At 33.6% G+C, this 27,686-nt stretch overlaps 1 protein-coding gene across 2 annotated transcripts in view; it reads right to left on the bottom strand.

Moving 5' to 3' along the window:
• Positions 1-27,686, bottom strand: part of LOC136036429 (serine/threonine-protein kinase sel-5-like) — a 164,929-nt gene that overhangs the window by 119,638 nt on the left and 17,605 nt on the right. For both annotated transcript variants that reach the window (XM_065718661.1, XM_065718662.1), the window contains exons 4-7: positions 23,649-23,782; positions 20,663-20,774; positions 10,977-11,180; positions 6,995-7,127 (exon numbers count right to left, since the gene is read on the bottom strand). In XM_065718661.1, coding sequence (XP_065574733.1) covers positions 6,995-7,127; positions 10,977-11,180; positions 20,663-20,774; positions 23,649-23,782 — 583 coding nt within the window. The remainder of the gene's footprint in view (positions 1-6,994; positions 7,128-10,976; positions 11,181-20,662; positions 20,775-23,648; positions 23,783-27,686) is intronic.

Raw genomic sequence — 27,686 nt, 5'->3', positions numbered from 1 at the left:
AGGTAAAAACCAATAAAAAACTAAAAAAAAAACTGAAAAAACTAAAAAAAGGCAAAAACTACAAAAAAAAACTAAAAACTAATAAAAAAAGTAAAAAAGCTAAAAAACTAAAAAAACTAAAAAAACTAAAAAAAGGTAAAAAACTAAAAAAAATAAAAAATAAAAAAAAACTAAAAAAAAGGAAAAAACTGAAAAATAAGCTAAAATAAAGGTAAAAACCAATAAAAAACTAAAAAAAAAAAGGAAAAAACTAATAAATGACGACACTCAAAGAGAAAGCGACCAGGACAAAAAACTAAAAAAAAAGGCAAAAACTACAAAAAAACTAAAAACTAATAAAAAAAATAAAAAAGCTAAAAAACTAAAAAAACTAAAAAAAGGTAAAAAACTAAAAAAACTAAAAACTAAAAAAAAACTAAAAAAGGTAAAAACTAAAAGAACTAAAAAAGAAAAAAATAAATGACGACACTCAAAGAGAAAGCGACCAGGACAAAAGGAATGTTCGATTAGCAATCAACAAAGCACCGGGACACAGGGAGTATAAATGACGACCAGGACACAAGTAAAAAAAAAAATTAACAAAACTAAAAAGAAGGTAAAAACTACAAAAAAACTAAAAAGAAAAAAAAACTAAAAACTAATAAAAAAACTAAAAAATCTAAAAATCTAAATAAACTAAAAAAGAAAAAAAAAGGAAAAAAATAAAGGAGAAAAACAAAACTAAAAAACGAATGTATATACAGACCGGTACACCGGGATACAAATGACGACCGGGACACAGGGAATATAAATAACGACCGGGACACAGGGACACAACTACAACGGGGACACCGGGGGAAACAGGGGGATATAAATGACGACCGGGACAAAAAAACTAAAAAGAAATAAAAACTAAAAACTAATAAAAAAAACTAAAAAATCTAAAAATCTAAATAAGCTAAAAAAGAAAAAAAAAGGAAAAAAATAAAGGAGAAAAACAAAACTAAAAAACGAATGTATATACAGACCGGGACACCGGGATACAAATGATGACCGGGACCCGGGACACAGGGAATATAAATGACGACCGGGACACAGGGACACAACTACAACGGGGACACCGGGGGAAACAGGGGGATAACCTGACAATCTATTTATATGCAAAGACAATGGGACAGCAAAGAATGTTGTATATTCGCAAGTTTTACGTAGTTAAAACCATATATATATATATATATCTATATTCACAGGTGGGACATAGGGACACAACTACAATGGCGCGTAACTATTATGGCGCGTAACGACTTACGCGCGCGGGGGGGCTTGGGGGGGGCGCGAAGCGCCCCCACCAACTAGGTGTTGGGGTGGCGCGAAGCGCCACCCCAACAGCTAGTATATATATATATATGGTTTTAACTACGTAAAACTTGCGAATATACAACATTCTTTGCTGTCCCATTGTCTTTGCATATAAATAGATTGTCAGGTTTACCGACTCTTGAACATGCAACATATAATGGTCCATGGGAAAACAATCTGTATTCAGATCTATACCTCATGATTCTAATGATTGCCCTTGAGCTTTGTTGATGGTGATTGCTAATCGACCATTCCCTGTCCCGGTGTCCCGGTCGTCATTTACATCCCCCTGTTTCCCCCGGTGTCCCCGTTGTAATTGTGTCTTCCTTTTTTTCTTTTTAGTTTTTTATTGGTTTTTACCTTTATTTTAGCTTATTTTTCAGTTTTTTCCTTTTTTTATTTTTTATTTTTTTTTAGTTTTTTACCTTTTTTTATTTTTTTTATTTTTTTTATTTTTTTTAGTTTTTTAGCTTTTTACTTTTTTTATTAGTTTTTAGTTTTTTTTTGTAGTTTTTGCCTTTTTTTAGTTTTTTCAGTTTTTTTTTTAGTTTTTTATTGGTTTTTACCTTTATTTTAGCTTATTTTTCAGTTTTTTCCTTTTTTTTAGTTTTTAGTTTTTTTCGTTTTTTACCTTTTTTTTAGTTTTTTTAGTTTTTTTAGTTTTTTAGCTTTTTTATTTTTTTTATTAGTTTTTAGTTTTTTTTGCAGTTTTTGCCTTTTTTTAGATTTTTTAGTTTTTTAGCTTTTTTATTAGTTTTTAGTTTTTTTTGTAGTTTTTGCCTTTTTTTAGTTTTTTTAGTTTTTTAGCTTTTTTATTTTTTTTATTAGTTTTTAGTTTTTTTTGTAGTTTTTGCCTTTTTTAGTTTTTTCAGTTTTGACGTCACCTGATCCAGTTTTTTTAGATTTTTAGATTTTTTAGTTTTTTTATTAGTTTTTAGTTTTTTTTTCTTTTTAGTTTTTTTGTCCCGGTCGTCATTTATATCCCCCTGTTTCCCCCGGTGTCCCCGTTGTAGTTGTGTCCCTGTGTCCCGGTCGTCATTTATATTCCCTGTGTCCCGGTCGTCATTTGTATCCCGGTGTATTTTTTTTTATTAGTTTTTAGTTTTTTTTGTAGTTTTTGCCTTTTTTTAGTTTTTTCAGTTTTGACGTCACCTGATCCAGTTTTTTCAGGTGACGTCACCTGATCCACGATCCACAGATCCACAGACAACTTATTTTTATATATATAGATAGTTTTTTTTTTTTACTTATGCCCTGGTCGTCATTTATACTCCCTGTGTCCCGGTGCTTTGTTGATTGCTAATCGAACATTCCTTTTGTCCTGGTCGCTTTCTCTTTGAGTTTCGTCATTTATTTTTTTCTTTTTTAGTTCTTTTAGTTTTTACCTTTTTTAGTTTTTTTTAGTTTTTTAGATGAAAATTTTTTTTAGTTTTTTCCTTTTTTTCTTTTTAGTTTTTTATTGGTTTTTACCTTTATTTTAGCTTATTTTTCAGTTTTTTCCTTTTTTTTATTTTTTTTTATTTTTTATTTTTTTTTAGTTTTTTACCTTTTTTTAGTTTTTTAGTTTTTTTAGTTTTTTAGCTTTTTACTTTTTTTATTAGTTTTTAGTTTTTTTTGTAGTTTTTGCCTTTTTTTAGTTTTTTCAGTTTTTTTTTTAGTTTTTTATTGGTTTTTACCTTTATTTTAGCTTATTTTTCAGTTTTTTCCTTTTTTTTTAGTTTTTAGTTTTTTTCGTTTTTTACCTTTTTTTTAGTTTTTTTAGTTTTTTTAGTTTTTTAGCTTTTTTATTTTTTTTATTAGTTTTTAGTTTTTTTTGTAGTTTTTGCCTTTTTTTAGTTTTTTTAGTTTTTTAGCTTTTTTATTAGTTTTTAGTTTTTTTTGTAGTTTTTGCCTTTTTTTAGTTTTTTTAGTTTTTTAGCTTTTTTATTTTTTTTATTAGTTTTTAGTTTTTTTTGTAGTTTTTGCCTTTTTTAGTTTTTTCAGTTTTGACGTCACCTGATCCAGTTTTTTCAGGTGACGTCACCTGACACATCCACAGACAGACAACTTATTTTTATATATATAGATATATATATATAGATATATATATATATATATATATATATACATATATATATATATATATATATATATATATATATATATATATATATATATATATATATATATGTTGCATATAAATAGATTGTCAGGTTTACTGACTCTTGAACATGCAACATATAATTGTCCAAGGGAAAAACAATACGTATTCAGATCTATACCTCATTATTCTAATGATATGTCCCTGTGTCCCGGTCGTCATTTATATCGTCATTTGTGTCCCGGTGTCCCGGTCTGTAATTTCAATTCGAACAATCCCTGTGTCCCGGTCGTCATTTATATATCCCGCCTGTGCCCCCGGCGTCCCCGTTGTAGTTGTGTCCCTGCGTCCCGGTCGTCATTTATATTCCCTGTGTCCCGGTCGTGATTTGTGTCCGGGTGTCCCAGTCTGTAATTTCTCTTTGAGGTTCCCGGTCGTCATTTATATTCCCTGTGTCCCGGTCGTCATTTGTGTCCCGGTATGTAATTTCATCAGTTGACAAACATGACGTCAGTCGACAAACAACTTCATGACGCATACAGCTCAATCCTTATAATGACGTCAGTCGACAAACATGACGTCAGTCGACACACAAACATGACGTCACTCGACACACACACATACAGACAACTTATTTTTATATATATGGATAGATAGATGTCGCTGTGTCCCGGTCGTCATTTGTGTCCCGATGTCCCGGTCTTTAATTTCGTCAGTCGACAAACATGACGTTAGTCGACACACAAACATCACGTCACTCGACACACAGACAACTTATCTTTATATATATATAGATATATAGATTCTTTTGAATGTGGAATAGCGTTCAAACTTCTTTCGGATAGTGTTTTGTAATTAGTTAAAATAGATCCATTATCTCCCTTCATTTACGGGAATATTTTTGGATCAAGCCTGTAATATGGATACTGCAGGTTAACAGCTCGATTCTTATTACACAATTTTTTTCATAACAACATAACAGTTTAAATTCTTATACTTAACGCCACAAATGCTAACGAGGTGGGAGAATTATGCTTCTTCCAAAAATCAAATAGGCTAAACGAGCTCTTTTCTCAAAGCATTGTTCTACAAAAGTTGAACACGTATTAAAGAGCTAGGTTTGACGGTGCTCAAATTTAGGGTTATCATGGGTGTGATATAAAAAGCAAGCAAAAACTGACTAACCCCACAAAAAAGATTTCTTAAATGGTATTAAAGAGCAGCAATAAAACTTAAAACAAACAGAAATTATTTTGTATACGCTTACACTTCTTCAACATCTCTCGCCCTCCTAGCTAAACTTTGATTCTTTTTTTTTTTTTTTTTTTTTTTTTTTTTTTTTTTTTTTTTTTTTTTTTTTTTTTTTTTTTTTTTGTCCCAAATATTTTAAGAACGTTTGCTCAAGCACAACTGCATTCAAAATGCTTGCCGCATAGCACTATAAAACTTAGCACGAAGAGCGTTAACATACAACTAGGTTAGTATACAGAGCGAGGGTTAAGGAGGAGGCAGCTCCCCTCATAAAAGGAATGTAACATCAAAATTTTTAGACTTTTACTAGCATTTCTATATTTAAAAGAAATCCCGAAGCTCACAGTCTTAATTAATAGTTTTATCCGTTAGTATATTTTCATTTCATTTTGATTGTATAACGAGCTTTGCACAAAATTTATTTTAAACGTAGGAGGTTAAATAAAAAATTCCGAAGAAAACTATCATTTTATTATAGATGGAGATACTGAGACCATGTCCTGCAAATGGATGATGGCAAGTCACTTCTGAATACTGATCTTCACTGGCAACCAACGGGCACCCATCGTAGGGGGAGATCCAGGAATGTACTACCGAACACTACGGCAATGGCCTACACAGCGTTAACATTTTACTCTAACCCGAGTGGGAGCATGTGGCAGCTGGAGCAAACCAACGGAATGATTGGAGGCTCTTCCTCGATAGTTTAGGTGCTGGTGATACAAGCGGAACTAAGGACAGTGATTTGCCAATTAGTTGCTGTGCGAATCTCAAGGTTACAAATATAGATATGGGAAAGTAGTTACTGTTCTTACAGAAATTAACCTTCTTAAAGAATTTGCAAACGGTTATATTGGAGCGTTGATAGCTCATTAAAAATAATTAGAAATTCAGCTTATTAAACAACTGAAAAAACTTCCCCAGACGCTATAACTCGGCACTAAAAAAAAATATTTCCTGTTATTCATCCTGTTCTTCAGAAAACCTATTCCAAAAACCACGATGATCTGCAAATTAGTTGGTGCACGAATCCAAAGCATATAAATACAGAGTCGAGAAGAGTATATAGTTACTGCTCTTACAAACCTACCCTTCGCAAAGATACTGAAGTGTTATCAAACAATTAAAAATAATTAGAAACTCACTTTATTCAGCAATTCAAAGTTAATTAGAAAAGAACTTTCGCTAGTATTTATATATAAAAATAAGTGTGTATTTGTATGGGTCCTTGCACTGAATACAGTTGAACTATTTTAAATCTAAAAGCGTGACTTCTAGAAATCTAAAAATTTAGCAACTTAAAATAAATTTAACAATTTCAACAAGTTTTATGCTCCAATTTCCCCAAGGGGACAAAATTTAGACCAATAAGTGAATGGAGTTGATTCTGGTGCAAAAGAATCCATTAATTAAAAATGAATAAAAAATGTTTGATAAAAGTAAATCATACGACTAGGTAAAATGATAAATAACAATAATAATAAATTATACCTAATATTAATTATACGACAAAATTCATTATACCTAATAATAATTAGTTAATCGACTACTACATTAATAATAATTATAATCTTCACTAATTTATTTAAATGGAACTGCTTGGATGGAACTGAACTAGAACTGACTAAACTTGGCTAATATATATATATATATATATATATATATATATATATATATATATATATATATATATATATATATATATATATGTTAAAATATTTAATATATATATATATATATATATATATATATATTTAAAATTATATATATATATATATATATATATATATAGATAATACTAAAAAAACTAAAAGCCAATTGGAAACACGTGTTTTAGTACAGGGAGGTACACATTAATAATAATTATAATCTTCACTAATTTATTTAAATGGAACTGAACTAGAACTGACTAAACTTGGCTAATATATATATATATATATATATATATATATATATATACATATATATATATATATATATATATATATATATATATATATATATATATATATATATATATATTTAAAATTATATATATATAGATAATACTAAAAAAAAACCAAAAGCCAATTGGAAACATGTGTTTTAGTACAGGGAGGTACACATGAATTGGTTTTGGGACAGAAGCACATCACTGCGCAAAGAGGAGAAAGGGGCACAAAACAGCGAAAAAAAAAGAATTATGTGAGTTTCTAAGAAATTACAGGAATAACCGTGAAAATCCTAAAATTTCAGGTAGCAAACCCCCCTCCCCTATCCTTCTCCTCGTATGTACATGCCTAATTATTTGTCACATCCTCGTTAATTAATTCTAACTAAACTTACGAATTAATCCATTAAGCTGAGATGAATATTTCTGAGGTTCAGGAATAGCATACTGTCCACTAGTGATGGCCAATGAACTTTCTCCAAAAGGCAGTGTGAAGTAGCAAAGTTTGTACAGCAGACATCCAAGAGCCTGAAAATTTAGGAAATGATGCATTAGCACTTGTTTGGTATCTTAAGTTATTATCTTGAAAGTTTCTTTTTAATTTCTATTTGATTCTTATTTTTCATATTGTATTACCCCCTTATGCTTCCCTTGTTTCCTAAAGGAGGTTACTAAATTTTAAATATTGTTTTTTTTTTAAAGTAGTCCTAGGAGACATCAGCATCTAATTAATCTGATTAGCATCTTTACCATATTGCGGAGATCTTTTGATTTCTATAGGATTTGTAGTTTCAAATTCCAAAGATTAATAGCCCCTTCACCTTTCTTTGTTTCCTAAAAAGGGGTTATTAACTTCCTATTACGGCATTTAGCACTTTTAACGAAACTTCTAAAAGTTCTTTGGCATCAGTTGGATTTTACGTTTGAAATTCAGAGGAGTTTAAAGAGCCTCTTATGGTTGTCTTGTTCCCTGAAAGAACGTTACTTAATTTCAGTAGAAAATAGAAATGTCTAAGAAATATACTTAAAAACGTCAACACCAAATAAATCCATTTGCCACCTTTAAGAATAGTGCTAAGAGTGTCTTGAGTTTCTTTTCGATCTTTATTTTTAATTCCAAAATATCTTAGTTCTAGGTTAATAACTTTTTTGCTTTTCAATAGGCGTAAAAACATCATTATCAGATAAGCCAGTCTGGCACCTTTAATACCAGTGTTTAAGTTTTTTGGCCTCTATTCTCATATTCTGAATGCTTTAATAAACCCTTAAGCTTTTCATGGCGTCTAAAAGGAAGTTACTAAATTTCTGGAATGTTATTTGTTTGCCTTCAACAGGCGTAAAAAAAACATCAGTGTCAAACAAATCAGTTTGGAACCTTTAATAGGAGTGATAGTTTGTTGGCTTTTTTATTTTTATTTTCATATTCCTTAAGGCTCTAACAGCCCCTAAATGTTTTCTTATTTTCTAAAATGAGGTTACAAGATTTCCATATTTTTTAAATTTCTTTTTAATAGACCTAACAAACATCAGCATCTAATGTAATCATTCTAATGTAGTCTAATGTAATCATGTGTCAAACGCTCTTCTTTCGTTATTACTCACAGCTGGTTTTTTACTTCGGTTGGATGATTGCCACTTACATTTTCTCACAGCTAGCAGACAATTTGGTCATGTAAAATATAATTCGGTTTGCAATGGTAAGTTACTTGTCCCTCTAAGCGGCCAAGATTTGTATTAGTATTTTACTATAATTACCATATAAATACTTCTTTCTCGAATTGACGTATCTTCCTTCAGCTTAGACAGCTAAGGGTATTACAAGGCTCCTTGTGCAGACCACAAGACTGAGTAGTTCGGTTACTTGGTATCCTGCTTGATGAAAACCTTTAGTTTTGACACTATATAGCTATGACTAGGGTCAAGGTCTCACGGAGTGTGGGTATTATCTAAAAACTCAGACACAACTTTCTTGGATCTATGCAGAAGCTTCTTTTTTCTGCAATGTCCAATCATATATTTCTTACTGTCCTATTGTATGGATGTCTACTTTTCCTTCTACACAGCGGTCACTTTCTGTCACGCATAATAAAGCATGGTGCCTGGTTAAGGACACTAACCGTTCCTCGCCAAAACCGCTTCTAAACCTATATTCCATGTACATTCTTTCTTGTGCATCTTTTGTCTCTCATCAGCTTAAAAAACTACTGATTCAGCAGATATAACCTCCGCTCTTAACATAATATCCTTCTACCCCAGCCATTCCTTCTACCCCTGCTGTTCGGTCATATTTCAATCCTCTCATGAATTGTCAACAGGTTTAGAATTCCCTTCCTTCTTCAGCACACATATACCATTCATTTGGGTCTTTTAAAAGGCTTCTTAAGGACCATTTAGTTATGAATCAAACTGAATTTTTTTTTGTGGAGTTGATGTCCCCTGAGTGTTGATTTCATTATGTATGGTGGTCTTCTCCACGCTTTAACTCTCAAACCTCAAGTATGGTCTCTTTTTAATCTTATTTGTTGTATGGCGATTGAGCTTTGTTTCCTTTTTTTGTTGATACTTATATCATTTTTTGAGTATGTGTATGTTTTTTATCCCCTTTGCATCCCCAGCCATAAAGTTTTCCGGCCATTCGGGTTTTCAAATATTTAATTAAATATCAAATGATTAGGTTTTTTGTGTTTAATTTATTTTTATTTTGTCAGTGCTAATGTAAGTAACATTGTCAGTACTAGTTTCTATTTTCGTAGTGTACGTAACATTGTAACATTGTCAGTGCTCAAGTATGCCACCAGGCATGTGCACTGGTTTGTCAGATTTATTTATTTAATCGTTGCAAATAAAAAATCATCTATCTATCTAAGGGGAAAAAGAGTAATTTCATTCCAATTTGTATTGGTTAATAAACTCTTATTACTGTATGAGATTTGTCATGAATAAATCTTATCTCTTATCTTGTATAAATTAAACACTGTATCGTTTAAAATGATGATCCAAAATATGACTTGATTGTTTTATCAACTTAAGTTGAAGATAAGATATTTTTTAGTAAACACTATTTTATTTGTGTTGAATTTGTTCTTTTTAAAGCCATATTCTTCGTTTGTTTATTTTGCATATGCTCTGCTTTTTAACTCGTTTTTTTCTTCCTGAGCTATCTCTACAGTTTGTTTTATATCTTATCAAGAAAAAGAAAAGAAAAAAACAAGAAAATGACAAAAACAAAAACAAATAATATAGTGAAAATGAATCACAAAAAAATCAACTATGCAAACAGGGAAAAAATTGCAAAGATTTAATTCATCCGTTCAATGACCATCCAGTAATAGTTGTAGGCCTAATAAACTGGGGGGGGGCATACCATAGGAATTGAAAAACATAAAAAAAAGGAATTTAACTTCAAATGTAATGAAAACAGAAGGGGCAACTGATTCCCCTGACCAGGCCTAGAACCACCGCTGCGAACATCCAAATTAAAACAAATAGCAGAAAATAAATTTTAATTTTGCCTGGATGACGTCCTTGCAGCGGTCGGTGTAGGAAGAAGGTCTTGATTTCCCCCCCCCCCCTCCAGTCAGATTTCTAGTTTTCCCTTACTTCTTTGCATGCTTTATCACCCATGTATACGGCTCATTTCTATGAACGTTGTCCAAACCAGCACGACAATTGGTATGGGAGAGCATGGAATCAAATGGGGAAGTAAAATTCTCCTAGACTTCGTTTATGCTGCTGATTTGAGCGTCCTAGATGAAAATGTTAGTAAAATGAAAGATTTTTTGTTGGAGGGGGTGGGAGTTCAGGGCACAGGAATAGGTTTGAAACCCAGCGCTAAGAATGCTAAGTCGCTTAGACTGGGAACAATGGAAGCTGAAGAGGTGAGGCAACCATTTGGCTAGCTTCACTTACCTAGTTAATGTTATTAGAAAGGAAGGTGTATCTAGTGATGATTTGGAATGTAGAATTGCCAAAGTCCTTTTTTTTCTTTTCTTTTTTTTGAAGAAAAAGAAGATAAGTCTGCGAAAAAGGATTAGAATCTTGGAAGCTACACTGATGAAGGGGTCATTAGTCGACTTGGACCAAGGTCCAGGGCGCTTTTTTACCCTGGGTGTTTGTTTTTGTTTTTTAAGAAAATGAAGATAAGTCTTGGAACCAAGATTGGAATATTGGAAGCTACAGTGATAACAGGGGTCATTAGTCGATCGAAGCTCAAGTCACAAGAGAGATCCCAGCTGGAAGACCTTCATTTTCATGTAAAATGGTACATTACAGCATTTTCAAGGACTTGATAATGTTCCAACTCCCTACTCACTTTCTCAGCATAATTTTCAGTGGTAATAAAGAGAATTAAAGTCAAGTTTGAAGAAAGTTACTTACCCATATATCAGCTTTAGTTGTGATAGGTTTCCCTGGGTATAGATCTACCATTTCAGGCGCTCTGTAAGATAGGGTAGTATATTTCTGTATTTCTTCTTCAACACTAGCTGAGCCCTGAGTTTGAGGATTTAATACTTTGGCTGTAGCTGATCCAAAGTCACAGAGTAAGTAATGCCCGGATTCCCCAACAAGAATATTTTCAACCTAAAAAATGGTAGTTTAAATATCCTCTAAAATCCGTTAGTCAGTGTACTAAGCATGGTTGCTAATCTTTGAGCTTTACCGACTATCTTGGGATTTCAGTTCTGAGCTTGGGAAATTTGGGAAAGTAGGCCTATATACAAAAGTAGGCCTATATAGAAACAACACCTGATTTGAATCTGCAACAAACGAAATTATTTATAAAGGTTAACACCACAAACATTAACCTGGAAAAGAAAAGCAGAGTATTGAAACATCCTCAACTATCAGTGATAACTGGTTTTGGCTTTCTCGTAGTTTTGATCGAGTGATTTTGAGAAAAAAAGGAGCGGGGGAGGAGGCCTAGTTGCCCTCCGATTTTTCGGTTACTTAAAAAGGCAACTAGAACTTTCAATTTTTTACGAATGTTTATTAGTAAAAGATATACATAACTTACAAATTAGCTTACGTAACGAACTTCTGTATTCTCATGGTTTTATTACGTATATGAAGGGATTCAACCCCTCGTCAGTACCTCGCTCAAAACACTAAAGCTTACACTAAAGCTTAAATCTTGTCCCAATTTCTTAAGAATGACCCCTGAATCACAAAAGCCGTAGAATAAATAGTTGAAATTACTAAAAATGCTTTAGCGTAAAGAGCGAGGTATTAGGAGGAGGTGAGCCCATCATAGACGTAACAATTTCTGTTCGTTATAAGTTTTAATGCTTCTCATTACTTTCAGTTGAAAAAACTTTTTCATATTTATTTTTTTATTGTTTTTTTTTTAAATAATTCTAGTAAATCCTGCGCTCCCTTCATGGAAATTTTCTTCCCCCATAACAAATTCCTCGATTGAAAGTTCCCCCAGCATATCCCCCTCTTCTCAACCCCCCCCCCCCTCAACCTAAGAATCCCCGAGAAAACGTCTGCACTCTTCCAAATAACCATTACTATATGTAAGCACTGGTAAAATAAAATGGTTATCTCAGAATTTTGATCCGGTGACTTTGGGATAATAATTAGCGTGGGAGGGGGCCTAGGTGCCCTCCAATTTTTTGGTCACTTATAAAGGGCACTAGAACTTTTCATTTCCGTTAGAATGAGCCCTCTCGCAAGATTCTCGGACCACTGGGTCGATACGATCACCCCTGGGAAAAAATAAAAAATAAAAAAAATAAATAAACACGCATCCGTGATCTGCCTTCTGGCAAAAAAATACAAAATTCCACATTTTTTCTAGATAGGAGCTTGAAACTTCTACAAGAGGGTTCTCTGATACGCTGAATCGGTTGGTGTGATTTTCGTTAAGATTCTATGACTTTTAGGGGTTGTTTCCCCCTAGTTTCTAAAATAAGGCAAATTTTCTCAGGCTCGTAACTTTTGATGGGTAAGATTAGACTTGATGAAACTTATATATTTAAAATCAGCATTAAAATGCGATTCTTTTTATGTAGCTATTGGTATCAAAATTCCGTTTTTTAGGGTTTTGGTTACTATTGAGCCGGGTCGCTCCTTACTACAGTTCGTTACCACGAACTGTTTGAAACATTATCCTCTAAAAGTATACTACATTAAGTTTATATATTAAAGTTGCTTCATATCGTCGGAATTTTTTCAAAAAATAGGATTCTTCGCGAATATTTGAATAATATTAAATTCCCAGCGGTAAACCTGGTTAAAATAGGACTAATGACAGTCACCTTTGTCCTTACCTTATCTGGTAAGGTAACTTTACCTTACCCTGTCATTCCTTACCTTACCTGGTAAGGATTAAGGACGGTAGAGTGTAATGCACAGCCATATGCATCCTTAAAAAATCAGGAAAACTAGACTGTAAACTTGTACTGGAAATACCTCCATACGAAGTTATGTACATTTCGATAGCAGCGAGCGCAAAAAAAAAGAACGTGGGGGAAAGACCAGCGCAAAATTCACTAAAAAAAACATAACACAAAACAGCTAAGAATATGACCTTTCCTTTGGCGGTGTAGTTGTCTTTGGGAATCAACAGATTGTAAAAGTTTGGATTTTTACGAAGAAAAGAATTGTCAAATTGAACTAGTCAAATTTGGCGTATTCATTTTTATGATTCAACGTGACAAATTTGAAAATGCCTAGAAACTTCATAATTTTGAAAAAACCAAGAGAAAAAATCAAGACAAAAATTGCTTCGAGGCGTTAACTAAAACAAAAAAAAAATTTGTCAATTGAAAGTAAGAAGCAGCAGTAAAACTTATAACAAACAGACATTATTCAATATGTGAGGGGGGGACTGCCATTCCTCTGCCCTCATGCTTTACGCTAAAAGTTTGATTTTTTGACACAATCCTTTTAAAAAAGACTTCTCTCAAACAAGGGCTCAACAAGTTGAATGATTAAAGGACTTTAACCTGATGACAGTCCCAGTCATATGCGGAAAAATTTCTGTTCATCTGAAGTTTCAATGTAGCTCCTTATTTTCAGTTGAAAAAAATAGTTTTTTATTTAATTTCAGACCATTCTTTACATTATCACAAGAAACATTCCCTCCCCGTGTCAAATTCCGTTGATAAATCCCCCCAAAAAACTTTCCTCTGAACGGAAAATTGTTCCCGTGGCTAATGCCCTTCTCCCCCCCCCCCCGCAGGAAACTGCCCCTCGAAAAATTTTCGTATATTTACCAGTAACATATACTAAATGTAAATGATGGATAAATTGCATAACTTACAGCCCTTTCCTAGGGGCTGTGGGGGTTTATGTAATCCCCAAAAGCATAGTTACTGGACTTTTTAACGATGCTGAGGGGAAAAGGGGCATAAAAGGGGGCTAGCTTCTCTCCAACCTTTTGGTCCCTTAAGAAGGGCACTAAAACTTTTCATTTGAATTAGCCCTATCCCGATCTTCTAGGACCATAAGTTCAACATGTTCACCCCAGAGAAAAGCAAAAGAAATAGAAAATAATAAACATGCATCAGTCATCTTTCTTCTGGCAAAAGATACAAAATTCCGAATTTTTATTGTTAAGAGATTGAAGTCTCTACAGGAGGGTTCTATGACATGCTGAATTTGATATTGTGACTTTTTTTAAGATTGGTTGACTTTCTAGGTGTGTACCCTCCCTCGCCCTTCTTTCAAAACTGAAGCGAAATTTCTTACTCATAGCTTGCTATGGGTACCATTAAACTTAATAGATTTTATATATTTGGAATCGGCATAAAAAGCGAATTATTTTGTATTTTTTCTTGAAAACAGCTCCATATTCTTTCGGGAAAATTGACATCCTGGTATATTCTGGCCTAAAAAAACCATTTAGATAGGTCAAAAGTTTGAGAAAATTCGTTAAGAGCTTTAATTTCGGAAAAAAATATTTATGTAAGTGACGTCGTTTTTATATACATCAGTATTGCAATAACGTCACACTTATAAGGCAAAATCGAAGATTTTCATGTATGGAGAAGTTTATATTAAATTGCATAAAGAGCAAAAAACTGGTAACGAAGATTTGCAATTTTTACAAATGCTGATTCTCTATTTTGACAAGGGATTACAAAAATTCAAAAACCTTAAAAAAAGAAGTTTGAAGCTTAGTACACATCATTGTTAGAAATAGGACTGGCTTCAATAATCAAATATCTTTGAACAGACAGAGTAAGAAAATACATTAAATTGCGGAAAGAGCAAGAAACTGGTATATTTGCAGATATTTTAACAAGGGATTCCAACAATTCAAATACCTTCAAAAATAAAACCATAAGTTTGAATTTTAGTGGAAATCGTTGTTAGAAATTACACTTGCTTTAATAAATCAATTCTTCGAAAATGCACGGTATATTTGTTCGTGTCATACCGGATGCAGGAAATTGATTTGGATTAACCTGCTGCAAACCTAATTTGGAAAATATCTGGCGCAATTTGAAGCTGGGGGGTCGTAAAAAACCCCCTTGCGTGTAAGTCTTTGTCTCATGTTAATTAGAGTTACTAATTAGTAGTTTACGATGTCGTCTTGGAAAATCCGAGATGTTGCGGTTACTAAGTTTTAGGGTTATCCCTTGTGGCCAGTTAAAATTATTGGTGAAGTCAAGCAAGCGTCAGGTCCAGCAAAATTCACCGTTTTCTGCTACAGGTCGCATGATTTTCAAACAGTTTCTACAAATAGTCTGTAAAAGCGAATCTCAGGGAAGAAATCTCACGCAAAGTTTCTGATCGCACAAACAATCAACTCCCGCACTCGGCTGAATCAATTATATTTGACGTATATGATTCTTTGATGGTCGAGTACTCGCCAAAATTTGATTAAATCGAAAAGCAACTTAAATCACTAAAAAATAGCTTCATAATCCTCGAAGAGCGAGTGAAAAAGATCGAAAATAGACTTGACAAAATTGAGCAGGAAGATAGGCTGGATTCGCTTATTTTTAGTGGTGTCAAAGAAGCTCCGGGTGCTGATGTAAAATCGTGTATTAACAGTATTACCTCATACAAGATGGGCGTACAGGTTATTGTTTCGGAACTAACTAAAGTGTATAGATTTGCCCTTCCAGCAAATCCTCCGCGGCCTCATATGATCGCTTCGGTACTCGCCCAGTTTTCGTCTAAATATGTGGCTAGAAAGTTATTTGCTGCCAAGAGCAAACTGGCCAAATCTTATATATTTGTGTCAGAAAGTTTAACGAAGAAGCGACGCGAAATGCTGCAACTGGCTCGTGTTAGGTTAGGTAACCAGAACGTATGGTCCGATCACGGCCGTAATTTCGCTCGATCTGGAACTGCCACTCGGCCACGCCAACTGTGGAGTCTTGACGACATCTAATCTGAATGCTGTTTTTCTCGTTATAGTAGTTACAAATGTGTACTTTAGTATTTAGATTCTTTCGTAGTCATAGTTCTTTAATAGAAAGTAGGATGATTAATTTATGAATGTTTTCTACGGTTAGAAAATAATCGTTTTTCGTTGGATATTATTTTGTCGAGTGATGTTGGTAGCCGGTCAGAATTTTCGGATAAACAGCCTGCAAATCTTAGTAAATATGTTGCAGTAGATGAGGTGAGTGCACCCGTTATGCTATCCGGATTCCAGATTCTCCACTGGAGTTGTCATTTAACTACTTCACATGAAGATGTAGTTGATATAATTAACAAACTTGACAGTGAGGTGCAAGCGATAGGTATTTGTGACTCGTTTGTTAGTGAACAGTGTCCTGCTTCCTTATTTAATTTTCCAGGTTACACACTTATTTCTAAGAACCAGTCAGCGATGAGAAGCAGAGGTTTACCATTTATAATCAGGGATGATGTAAAATTCAAAATAAGGGAAGATTTCTCTTTATAGATTGAAGGTAAGATTGAAACTTTAGCTTTTGAAATAGTGACAAGTAATAATGATTCACTTCTTATTTCATTGGTGTATAGACCCCCTACTGCTAGCCCGGATTTTTTCCTAGAGGAATTTGAAATTTTAATATCTGAAATAATTCAAAATTTTGATAAAATGGTAATCGTGGGTGACTTTAATTTTGATTTATTATTTCTTCAAGCCAAAAATTTGGATTTCCTTAATGTCATGCTTTCATTTGGTCTTTTCCCCTTAAATTCTATCCCATCCCGATTAACGGACCATTCTTCAACTTTGACTGATAATATTTTCGTCAGTGAAGTTTTGGTGGAAGATAGCACGTGTGACGTATTAACCCATTCTGGTTCGGACCACTTACCACTTTTTTGTTCGTTGCAAAAGTTATCAGATTGTAAAATTAAAAGAAAAAATAAGATTCTTCGGCGTGACATCAAAGAAGTTAATCTGGCTAAATTTAAAAATGAAGTTAGTTCGTTGGATTGGGAGATGGTTTACAACGAAAAGGATGATGCTTCAAAAGCTTTTAATATTTTTTTCAGATATCCTTTACCCTGTGTTTGAGAAAAATTTCCCATTGAAAGAAATTAATAGCAAGAAAGCAAAACCGAGAAAGCCATGGATTAATGATGAAATTTTGAGTTTAATAAGCCAAAGAAATAAATTGTATTGTCAATATCTGGATAATCCATTGAACTGATCTTAAATGAGTTTAAAGAATCGAGAAATTATGTAAATAATTCAAAAAGAAATGCAAAGAAAGAGTATTATTCAAACCGTTTGAAGATTAAGGAGGGTAATATAAAAGATACTTGGGGAATTGTCCTTGAAGTGATAGGATGTGAAAAAAAGATATGAGTATAACAGATTCTAAAACTAATAATAGAATTATTCATGATAAATTGGAAATAGCAAATTACATGGGTGATTATTTTTCGAAGATTGGTAGTGTTATACAGAATGAAGTGTCTAGAGGTGGTGGTGCCGTCAATATTAACACACATCCTTTAAGCATGCAGGATGGGTTTGAATTTGTACCATGTACTGTTGAAGAAGTGAAAAATTGTTTGTAGCCTTAAATCAATTTCTTCTGGTGTAGATGGATTGAACCTAAAAGCTTTTAATTTTGTGTCGGTGGATCTTTTGCCGGTACTGGTTTATTTAATTAATCTCTCAATTGTTAAAGGACATTTCCCGTCGGAACTGAAACGGTCTAAAATCATACCTTTACATAAAGGTGGGGACCCCTGTAACTGGCGACCGATTTCCATTTTACCTTTATTTAGTAAAATTTATGAAAAAGTTATTTATAAGCGATTGTATGATTTTTTGGATTCGAAGAAAATTTTGTATAATGGACAGTTTGGTTTCAGAAGTAAACATTCCACTAGTCATGCAGTACACCATCTTTTAAGTTTTGTTGATAATGCGTTTGAAAATAATATGGTTCCTTTAACTGTTTTTGTAGATTTCCGTAAGGCTTTTGACACTGTTGATTTTAATACTCTTCTAAGTAGTCTAAGTGGGCTTGGGTTAGGTAGTACTTGTGTAAAGTGGTTTTCATCGTACTTGCATGGCCGGACTATCAAAGTTGCTTTATCAGATATATTAAGCAGAGAGTTCGGTGTTAATTGTGGAGTGCCTCAAAATTCCGTGCTGGGGCCTCTTCTTTATCTTATGTTAATTCGTTGGCTTTACATGTTAGAGTTGAGGCCCTGACCTCTTTCGCGGACGACACTGCGATAAAAGTAATTGGTAGTTGTTTGTTGCAAGTTGTACATAAAGCTAGTTTAGCACTTGAACGTTTGCGTAGTTTTACAGTAGGTAGTTCCCTAGCAGTTAACGCATCTTAAACAAATTATATTATCTTTAGTAGAACAGGAAGGTTACTTAATGACAATAATAAAAAAATTTTTTTTACATTTACCCATTAAACAAGTTTTTGAAATTAGGTATTTGGGGTTTTATTTAGATAATAATATTAGTTGGAAAAAGCATTGTAGTGTTAATGGTGCAAAAATGGCTGGGGGTCTAGGAATTCTGAGACGTGTAAAAAAAAACATTCCATTCACGATTTTAAAAATCATTTATTTTTCCCTTGTTCATCCTTATATATATTACGGTTGTGTTCATTGGGCCAGCAATTATTTTTTCTAGTTATAAAAGGATCCAGATTTTGTAAAATAAAAGCATTCGATTGATTGCGGACACAAAAGAGCAGGTTGAATCCAAAATTATTGCTAGCTTTTCCCGGTGTAATGTTTTAAATGTTGGTCAGATTCGTGACTACCAGGCATCAATTTTTGTATTCCAGAGCATAAAACACATATGCCCTGAGTATTTTCAGGGTTATTTTTCCATGAATCAGGAGCACCATAATTATGATACAAGAAATTCACAACTTTTAAGCCATGAAAAAAGAAAAACAGTCAGATCATCATATGTGGTTCATAATCTGGGGCCTTCTGTTTGGAATAGTCTGCCGGCTAGCATCAGGGAGTCTGTCACTTTATACGGGTTTAAAAATAAATTGAAAAAATTTAATTTAACTAATATATTTTGAAGGGCGGGAGGTTTTTGATGTCTTTTTTCGCAGTTTCTTGGGGTGGGGTGGGGTGGGGGCTGAAATCGGTAAATAATATTTAATAGGACTATTTTGTTGCATTGTGTATATGTGTATGTGTTGTTGTTTTTAATATATAAGATAGGCTAGGTGGATAATCATAAGATGTTATGGTTAGATTTTTATTTATCTATATATAATCATAATATGAATTTGCAGCACAAGTCCTTAGGACTTTCCTTTTTCTAAGAAAAAGGAAACAAATGTTTGAACTTTAGTAGATATCATTGTTTGAAATCGGACTTACTTTAATAATCAAACATTTTTGAAAAGACAGCAATATGTAAAGAGTAAATTTTCTGCAGCTAGAAGACAAGTAACAATGAGAAACCATATATAGAAGCCAACCCCGTGGCAAGTGCCGGGGCCCAGCGGCAAAGTTGTTTTTTTATTTAATAGACAATAAAGAACAAAAAAACCACTAAAGACAGTCCTGTTTTCAGTAGAGGCGTAACTAGGTCTTTCAGTGCCCGGGGACAATTTTAGTTTTTGCCCCCCCCCCTCACTACCACAAGATATATAGATTTTAAAAATCCGTTTGGCGTCCCCTCAGAGGCTGCGCCTGGGGATTCAAATACTTCAACTGTTGAGCTTAAAAAAATTCAAATTTTACTTTAAGCTAGACTAATTTTGGAAAAAGAGCTACACCGAAAACAGTTATTGCAAAAATAATAGAACCATTCATGAATTATAGATTATGTGAATAATTAGACTGTATAACTTTGTGATCCTAACGTAAGAAATTGGCCCCCCCATGGGCGACAATGCATTTGCAATATGAGAATTATTCAATAGCTGTTTAGAACCAGTTGATTGAACTTTGCCTAAATAGAGACATAAATTGTAAATATTAAGAAGCCTCTTACAAAAAGTAGAAATGAATAATAGAAGCATAGTCATAAAGTCAAGTGTTAGGCGCTGTTAAGCAAACTGTTCGCAGACAACCCTGACGGAAACAAGCCACGCCTTAAATGAGGTCATTTTACAGATGGCACGAGTTACTAAGAAACTGTCTAGGAGTAGGTAAGAAAAGGGAAAAAATACAACATTGGACTTTACAGTCCCTGCCAGCGGTGCTAATCCCCGTTACATGGCTATTCGGCCAGGAAGTGTAATTGGGGTTGGAGGCCAGTATTCCTGTGCTTTCACACACCCTTCCTATTTCCCTTCCTCAAATTTCTTCAGGCACCCATCTAGAACTGGGTCACCTCTGGCTAAGCTTTCAGAGATACGCCACTAAACCCCGTTCCAAACCAGAAAATCAGCGACATTAGAGCTTGAACCCCCGTCCTTACGAACAAAGGATTTCAAGTCTAGCTCTTTTAAGTGGTGTTTAGCTCTTTTTCAAGTCTAAGATCTTCTAAAAGTCCAAACCTTTCTTTTGGTAAGGGAGTCGTTTGGACAAAGCAGTGGGATTAATTTCTCTAGTACTTCCTTTACGTGAAAGTATATAAATAATTCCCTCTGTTGCACCCGACTCCAAAGATCCCTACTTCCCCTATGCTTAACATCTTAACATACTTTTCCTAAATCCCTGCCAAAGCTACTTACCTTAAGATCCCTATGAATGATTGGTGTCTGGCAGTGATGTAAACGTGAAACAGCTTCGCACATATCACAAAATATCTTCAATACTTCAGGCTCAGAAAAACCTTTTCCTATTCTGAAAGTAGAAACAAAAACACGTTATAATGTAATGTGAATTGAGCGCATGATAATTACAACAAACCTTCTTTTCTGACATGTTAAATTTCAATATACATTACTGTTCAAGTAATTAACAGTGAATTACTGTTCACTGTTTCAGTATACATGTATGTTCAAAATACATTCTTTTATCCCGAACATTTTATACAATTTGATGAGGCTACAGCTATTTCTAATGATAGAGGTTTTTCTCAGTGGGCGAGGGAGGCTATAAAAATTAAAAAACATATATTTGCAAATATTTCAATAAATAGAGACACAGGGAATTTAAATATTGACCGAATTTATTATATTCTTTTGAAAAATGAACCAATAGTCGATGGGGGAATTAAAATTTTACACAATCACCAGGGGACAAGATTACCCACTAGAACAAAAAGAGTTGCTTCAATGTTAGCTTACAAGAGGATTATTTCGCAACAGAATAATTAACTAAGCTTCAATTTTCATAATTTTTCCTCAGTTGCTCTTTGATTCTCATTGAAGTAACTCAAATAGCTGCTTTTCCCTACGTGGATAAGTAGTGATAAGATTGTATTTATTATTATTGGTGGTGGTTTTTATTTGTTTTTAGATTAGTTTTCTTTTAATTTTCTATCTTGTGCTGAAGACGCCTTGTTTGGATACAGGCGAAATATCCGCGTTGTTTTAGTCTTTCAATTCTACTGGCCGTCGTCTCGTTTGAAGTTTTCTTTTTGTAGAGTTTTATCTCTCTTGGTTGTTTAATGTTAAATTTCAAATTCAAATTTGAATGTCTGATGAAAGTTTTGGATTCAAATCATAAGAATCTTCAATACCTCAGGCTAAGAAAAACTTTTCCTTCTGGGGTGAAAAAAAATGAATATGTTGATACGTAATAAGAATTGAACGTAATGATAACTACAAGACAAAAAGCCTTTCTGTTCGACAAATTAAATTTCAGATCCAAAATTAATTCTGAATTTAGATTTCCGATTTAAATTTTGATTTCAAATCTAGAAAATCTTCAATATTTCAGGCTCAGAAAAATCTTGTCCTATTCCGAAAGTAAAAAAAAAAAAAAACAATACGTAATCCAAATTGAACGTAATGATAACTATAAAACAAAAACGTTAGTTTTTCGACAAGTTAAATTTCTGATTCAAATTTAAATTCAAAATCTGGATTCAGATTTAAATGTTGCATTCAAATTTTCAAAAATATTCAATACTTCAGGCCCAGTAAAGCCTTTTCCTATTCTAAAAGCTTAGCTTAGGTCTTCCACGCTAGCTGGTACATAAGCCTTTTCCTATTCTAAAAGATTAGCTTAGGTCTTCCACGCCAGCTGGTACATAAGCCTTTTCCTATTCTAAAATCTTAGCTCAGGTCTTCCCACGCCGGCTGGTGCATAAGCCTTTTCCTATTCTAAAAGTTTAGGTGTTCCCACGCCGGCTGGCGCATAATTTTCTTCAAATGACAGCTAATCTACGTCTTTTTGCTTTTGTTTTTTTAGACCAACTATGTTAGCTTGACAAAATCTTGGCAGGTTAAGCAGGCTAGTCGTCTTTGAGCTATTAGGTCTACCGGCGACACAATTCTGCTTTAATTACCCTCCCACACATTTTATAGTTCCTAAAAAGACAGATATGATGCAATTTAGGATAGGTATGAAAAGGAGCAAAATCATAAAGTGCTAGATAACGATCTGCGAGTTAGATCTAAACGTGTTATGATTATTAGATTATTATGTTAGCTACGAGTAATGACGTTAGTGCTTGTTAGAAGCGAAAGAAACTGAGGACAAGCACCAAATTCATTTGAGAAATAAAATGATTTCTTTGCCCCAAACCCACTATCTTTGCTGTCTCCTAAAAAATATTTTTCTTAAATATCAGGAATCTATACTTCTTTTTTTAAGAAAAGATTTATTTTTTTTCTCGCCACAAGCGCCAGTTTCCACTCTTGTTAGTTTTTAAGTTTCGCTAAACTTGTAGTCTGAAAGAAAAAAGTTTTAATTGCATAGATTTCATCCTATGACAGCAATTCAAATCAGTCCTAGGGGTCAGAGAAATTTTATTTTTCTTTTTTATACCAAGGGATGGTACAAAAGGGATTCTATACTATAACGGATATCATTATATATATATATATATATATATATATATATATATATATATATATATATATAGATATATATATATATATATATATATAATATATATATATATATATATATATATATATATATATATATATATATATATATACATATATACCCGAACACAGCGATTTGGAGAGGGTCTGGCAAGGCTGGTTTGAATGAATACTAATAAGTTTCTTTGCATATAATTAACAGTAAATAATTCTGGAATTTTCACCAGATAATTAACACATTAAAAACAAAAAGGTTATAATGCTTCTTTTTTAATTTTCTCTAGTGCTCATTTTATAGTTTTGCTCAAATTGGTATCTAAAACATTCAATCGTGGTAACTGATTGAAGTGAAAATAATTTTGCTTTCTTTAGCCTTCATTTATTTTGTAATTCCTAAAAACACAAGCACGAAATAGTTTAGGCTATGGTACAGGTGGACCAAATGCTAGGTGGCGTTGGCGATGTCTTTTTTCGTCGATAAGGCCATTTTCTACTCTTGTAAGTTTCGAATATTCTTTGGTAACAAGTTGCTGAAAATTTTACAAATGTTTAATTATTACTACATTTATCATTAATTATTTAAAATAAACATTTATTATTTAAATATTGCTTAAACATTATCAAATATTATTTAAACATTTATTTGTTATTCAAATAAATCTATTATTTAAAATAAAATAAAACATTTATTGTTTAAAATACAAATTGTACCACTTACCGACTATTCATTTGTTGAAGTATATTAGTCTTATAATAGGGCATAAGCAGCAAAACTTCATATACTCCATTTCCGACTGGATTTGTGCTTGAATCCACATAACCAATTAAATTTTTATGTCCATTAAGGGTAGACTGTAAGGAAAAAGTGTAAGAAATAATAAATTCCTCTTAAGCAGCTTTCACACTACATATGTAATTTTCTAGGCTAAGTGATTAAGTTACGTCAAGTCCAACATTTGACAATTAATACAAATTCTTTGTATTTGGTTGACGCCTCTAAATCATCACAATCAAAATCAAAATAAGAAAAACTTTTCAAAAAACGTGGAATCGAGTCAGAGATTCAAGATCTTATCGAATGGGAGGGCTTCCTAGGAAAAATCTATCAATTTTTTTTTTTTATAATTATTAATGGCCCGTGCAGGAATTCCATTTGGTTGGTGCTATGTTGAACTTATCCATAATGTAACATAAACTTACGTAATTCTAAGAAATTCTAAGAAAAGCTCAAGTCTACTTGGCACTCTTTATGGCTATGGACAAAGTTGGCCCTCTTTCTTTTCTTTTCTAAGAAAAGCTGATCATCAAATAATAAGAGCTAATAGCTCATAAGGCACTTGTGACGAGGTCGGAAGAGCCAAGAGCCAAGAACTCATATGGTATGAGCTCTAGCAAAATTCTAAGAATCAATAAATTGCTTAAAAGGAAAATCAGAGGCTTAATGCCGGTCTGGATTTAAAAGAAGAGCTCTGAGTCACGAGTCCTTCTAAAAATCAAAATTCATTAAGATCCGATGACCCACTCGTAAGTAAAAAATACCTCAATTTTTCTAATTTTTCCTCTCCCTTCAGTCCCCCAGATGGTCGAATCGGGGAACACGACTTTATCAAGTCAATTTGTGAAGCTCCCTGACACGCCTACCAATTTTCATCGTCCTAGCACGTCCAGAAGCACTAAACTCGCCAAAGCACTGAACCCCACCACCTAACTCCAACAAAGAGAGCGGATCCAGTCCGGTTACGTCAATCACGTATCTAAGACATTTATAAGCGTTTTCCAAGATTTCCAGTTTCCTCCTCCAACTTCCCCCCATGTCAAAAGATCTGGTCGGGATTTGAAATAAGAGCTCTGAGACATGTTTCTTCTAAATATCAAATTTCATTAAGATCCGGTCACCAGTACTTAAGCTAAGAATACCTCAATTTTTCTGATTTTTCCAAATTAACAACCCCTAGCTCCCTCAAAGAGAACGGATCCGTACCAATTATGTCAATCTCGCATTTATATCTTGTACTTATTCTTCCCATCAAGTTTCATCCTGATCTCTCCACTTTAAGGGTTTTCCAATATTTCTGTTTCCCCCCTCCAACTCTCTATGTCCCCGGATCCAATTCGAATTGAAAATGGAGCATCTCAGACATAGGATTCTTCTATATATCAAGTTTCATTAAGATCCGATCACCCATTCGTAAGATACCTCGATTTTCACGTTTTCGAAGAATTCTGGTTTCCCCCTTAAACTCCCTTCAATGTCACCGGATCTGGTCGAGATTTGAAATAAGAGATCTAAAGCACAAGATCCTTCTAGATATCAAATTGCATTTAGATCTGATCACCCGTTCGTAAGTTCCAAATACCTCATTTTCTAATTTTTCCGAATTACTCCCCTCCCCCCAACTCCACCGAAGAGAGCGAATCCGGTCCGGTTATGTCAGTCACCTATCTTGGACTTGGACTTGCTCTTGGACTTATTCTTTCCATCAAGGTTCATCCTGATCTCGCCATTTTAAGCGTTTTCCAAGGTTCCCCCCTCCCCACTAATGACAATGGATCCGGTCGGGATTTAAAATAAGAGATCTGAGTTTCGAGGTCCTTCTAAATATGAAATTTCATTAAGATACGATCACTCTTTGGTAAGTCAAAAATACCTCATTTTTTCTGTTTTTTTTTAGAATTAGCCCTCCCTCAAACTCCTCCAAAGAAAGCTGATCCGTTCCGGTTATGTCAATCCCGTATCTAGGACTTGTGCTTATTTTTCCCACCAAGTTTCATTTCGATCCCTCCACTCTAAGCGAATTCCAAGATTTTAGGTTCCGCCCTCACCCCAACTTCCCCTTCACCGGATCCGGTTGGGATTTAAAACAAGAACTCTGAGACACGATATCCTTCTAAACATCAAATTTCATTAGGATCCGATCACTCCTTCGTAAGTTAAAAGACCTCCTTTTATTTAATTTTTCAGAATTAACCCTCCTCCCCCAACTTCCCCAAAGAGAGCGAATCCGTTCCGGTTATTTCAATCACGTATGTAGTACTTATGATTATTTTTACCACCAAATTTCATCCCGATCCCTCAACTCTCAGCGTTTTCCGAGATTTTAGGTACCCCCCTCAATTCCTCCCAATGCCACCGAATCCAGTCGGGATTTAATATAAGAGCTTTGAGACACAATATTCTTCCAAACTTCAAATTTCATTAAGATCCGATCACTCCTTCGTAAGTTATAGATAACTCATTTTTTCTAATTTTCAGAATTAACCCCTCCCCCAAACAGAGCAGATCCATTCTGGTTGTGTCAATCACGTATCTAGGACTTCTGCTTATTTTTTCCCACCAAGTTTCATCGCGATCCCTACATTCTAAGCGTTTTCCAAGATTTTGGGTCCCCCCCCCCCAACGCCCCCCAATGTCACGGGATCTTGTCGGAATTTAAAATAAGAACTCTGAGACACGATATCCTTCCAAAAATAAAATTTCATTAAGATCCCATCGCCCGTTCGTAAGTTAAAAGCACTTCATTTTTTCGATTTTTTCCGAATTAAACGACCCCCCCCCCACTCCCCCCCCCAGACGGTCAAATCGCAACTAAGACTATTTCTAACTTAATCTAGTCTGGTCCCTGATACGCCTGCCAAATTTCATCGTCCTAGCTTACCTGGAAGCGCCTAAAGTAGCAAAACTGGGACATACAGACCGACAGAAAGACAGGCCGACAGAATTTGCGATCGCTATATGTCAATTGGTTAGTACCAAATGTCATAAAAATTGATGATGCCATGGCCATTTTTAATGACAGAGGTTTTAATCAATGGACGAGGGAGGCTATTAAAATAAAAAAAGACATATTTTATCCAATGTTTCAGTAAATAGGTATACAGGAAATCTAAATATCAATCCAATTTATACGTTTCTTCTGAAAAATGAACCAGTTGTTAAAAGGGGTATTAAGATTTTACAAAATCATCTAGGGATGAGATTAAATACCAAGGGGAACTGCATTAATGATAGTAAACAACGGGATTATTTCACAATTTTACTTATTAATTAACTAATAATTTCCATTTCAATTAACTTAATAATTAACTTAATAATTAATTTAATTTCCATTTCATATATTTTATCCAGTAGCTTTTGGTGGTTCAATTCCATTTGTTTGGTGCTAAGTTGGTGCTATGGAATTTTAAGAAAAGGTTGAGTGTACTTGGCACTCTCTGTGGTTATGGACAAAACTTCCCAAAGAGACTTCACAAAGCAACATAAAGTCTTATGCTAGCCTTAAATGAAAAAAAGGCAGGGAAATAAATAAAAATACTAGCTTAAACACCTTAAAAGCACAAGAAAAAAGACACAAACACTAAAAAAATGAAAAGTTTGACGAAAAAAAAAAATCCCTTTTAATAAACTACTATCGTTAAATTATAGTTTAAAAGACAACTATGAAATGAAATCTTCTCTGGTTGTTTTTTTTTTTTCTTGTAAGGCGTTTGTGATTTCTCGTCATTCTGTGTTAATGTTATCTGGACCTTGCATCATTAGTTCTACATTTTTCTTTTTTTTTTTTAAGTTTACTGTCTTTATAAAGTTCCACCCGTGATTATATTTTCATTTCATTTTCAAATATAAATGGAAAAGCCGTATGTTTATATTTCGTCAAAACTAGGGTGTTAATGTGTTTAAAAATGCAATATGATAAAAGGAAATAAAAAATTGAAGAAAAATAAATACAGAACAAAAAAAATGCCAAAAGAATAGAAG

This window comes from Artemia franciscana, chromosome 15 (assembly GCF_032884065.1).
Source record: "Artemia franciscana chromosome 15, ASM3288406v1, whole genome shotgun sequence".
In the NCBI taxonomy this organism is placed as follows: domain Eukaryota; kingdom Metazoa; phylum Arthropoda; class Branchiopoda; order Anostraca; family Artemiidae; genus Artemia; species Artemia franciscana.
The sequence above is the reverse complement of the archived record's forward strand: the minus strand, read 5'-3'. Positions and strand labels throughout refer to the sequence as shown.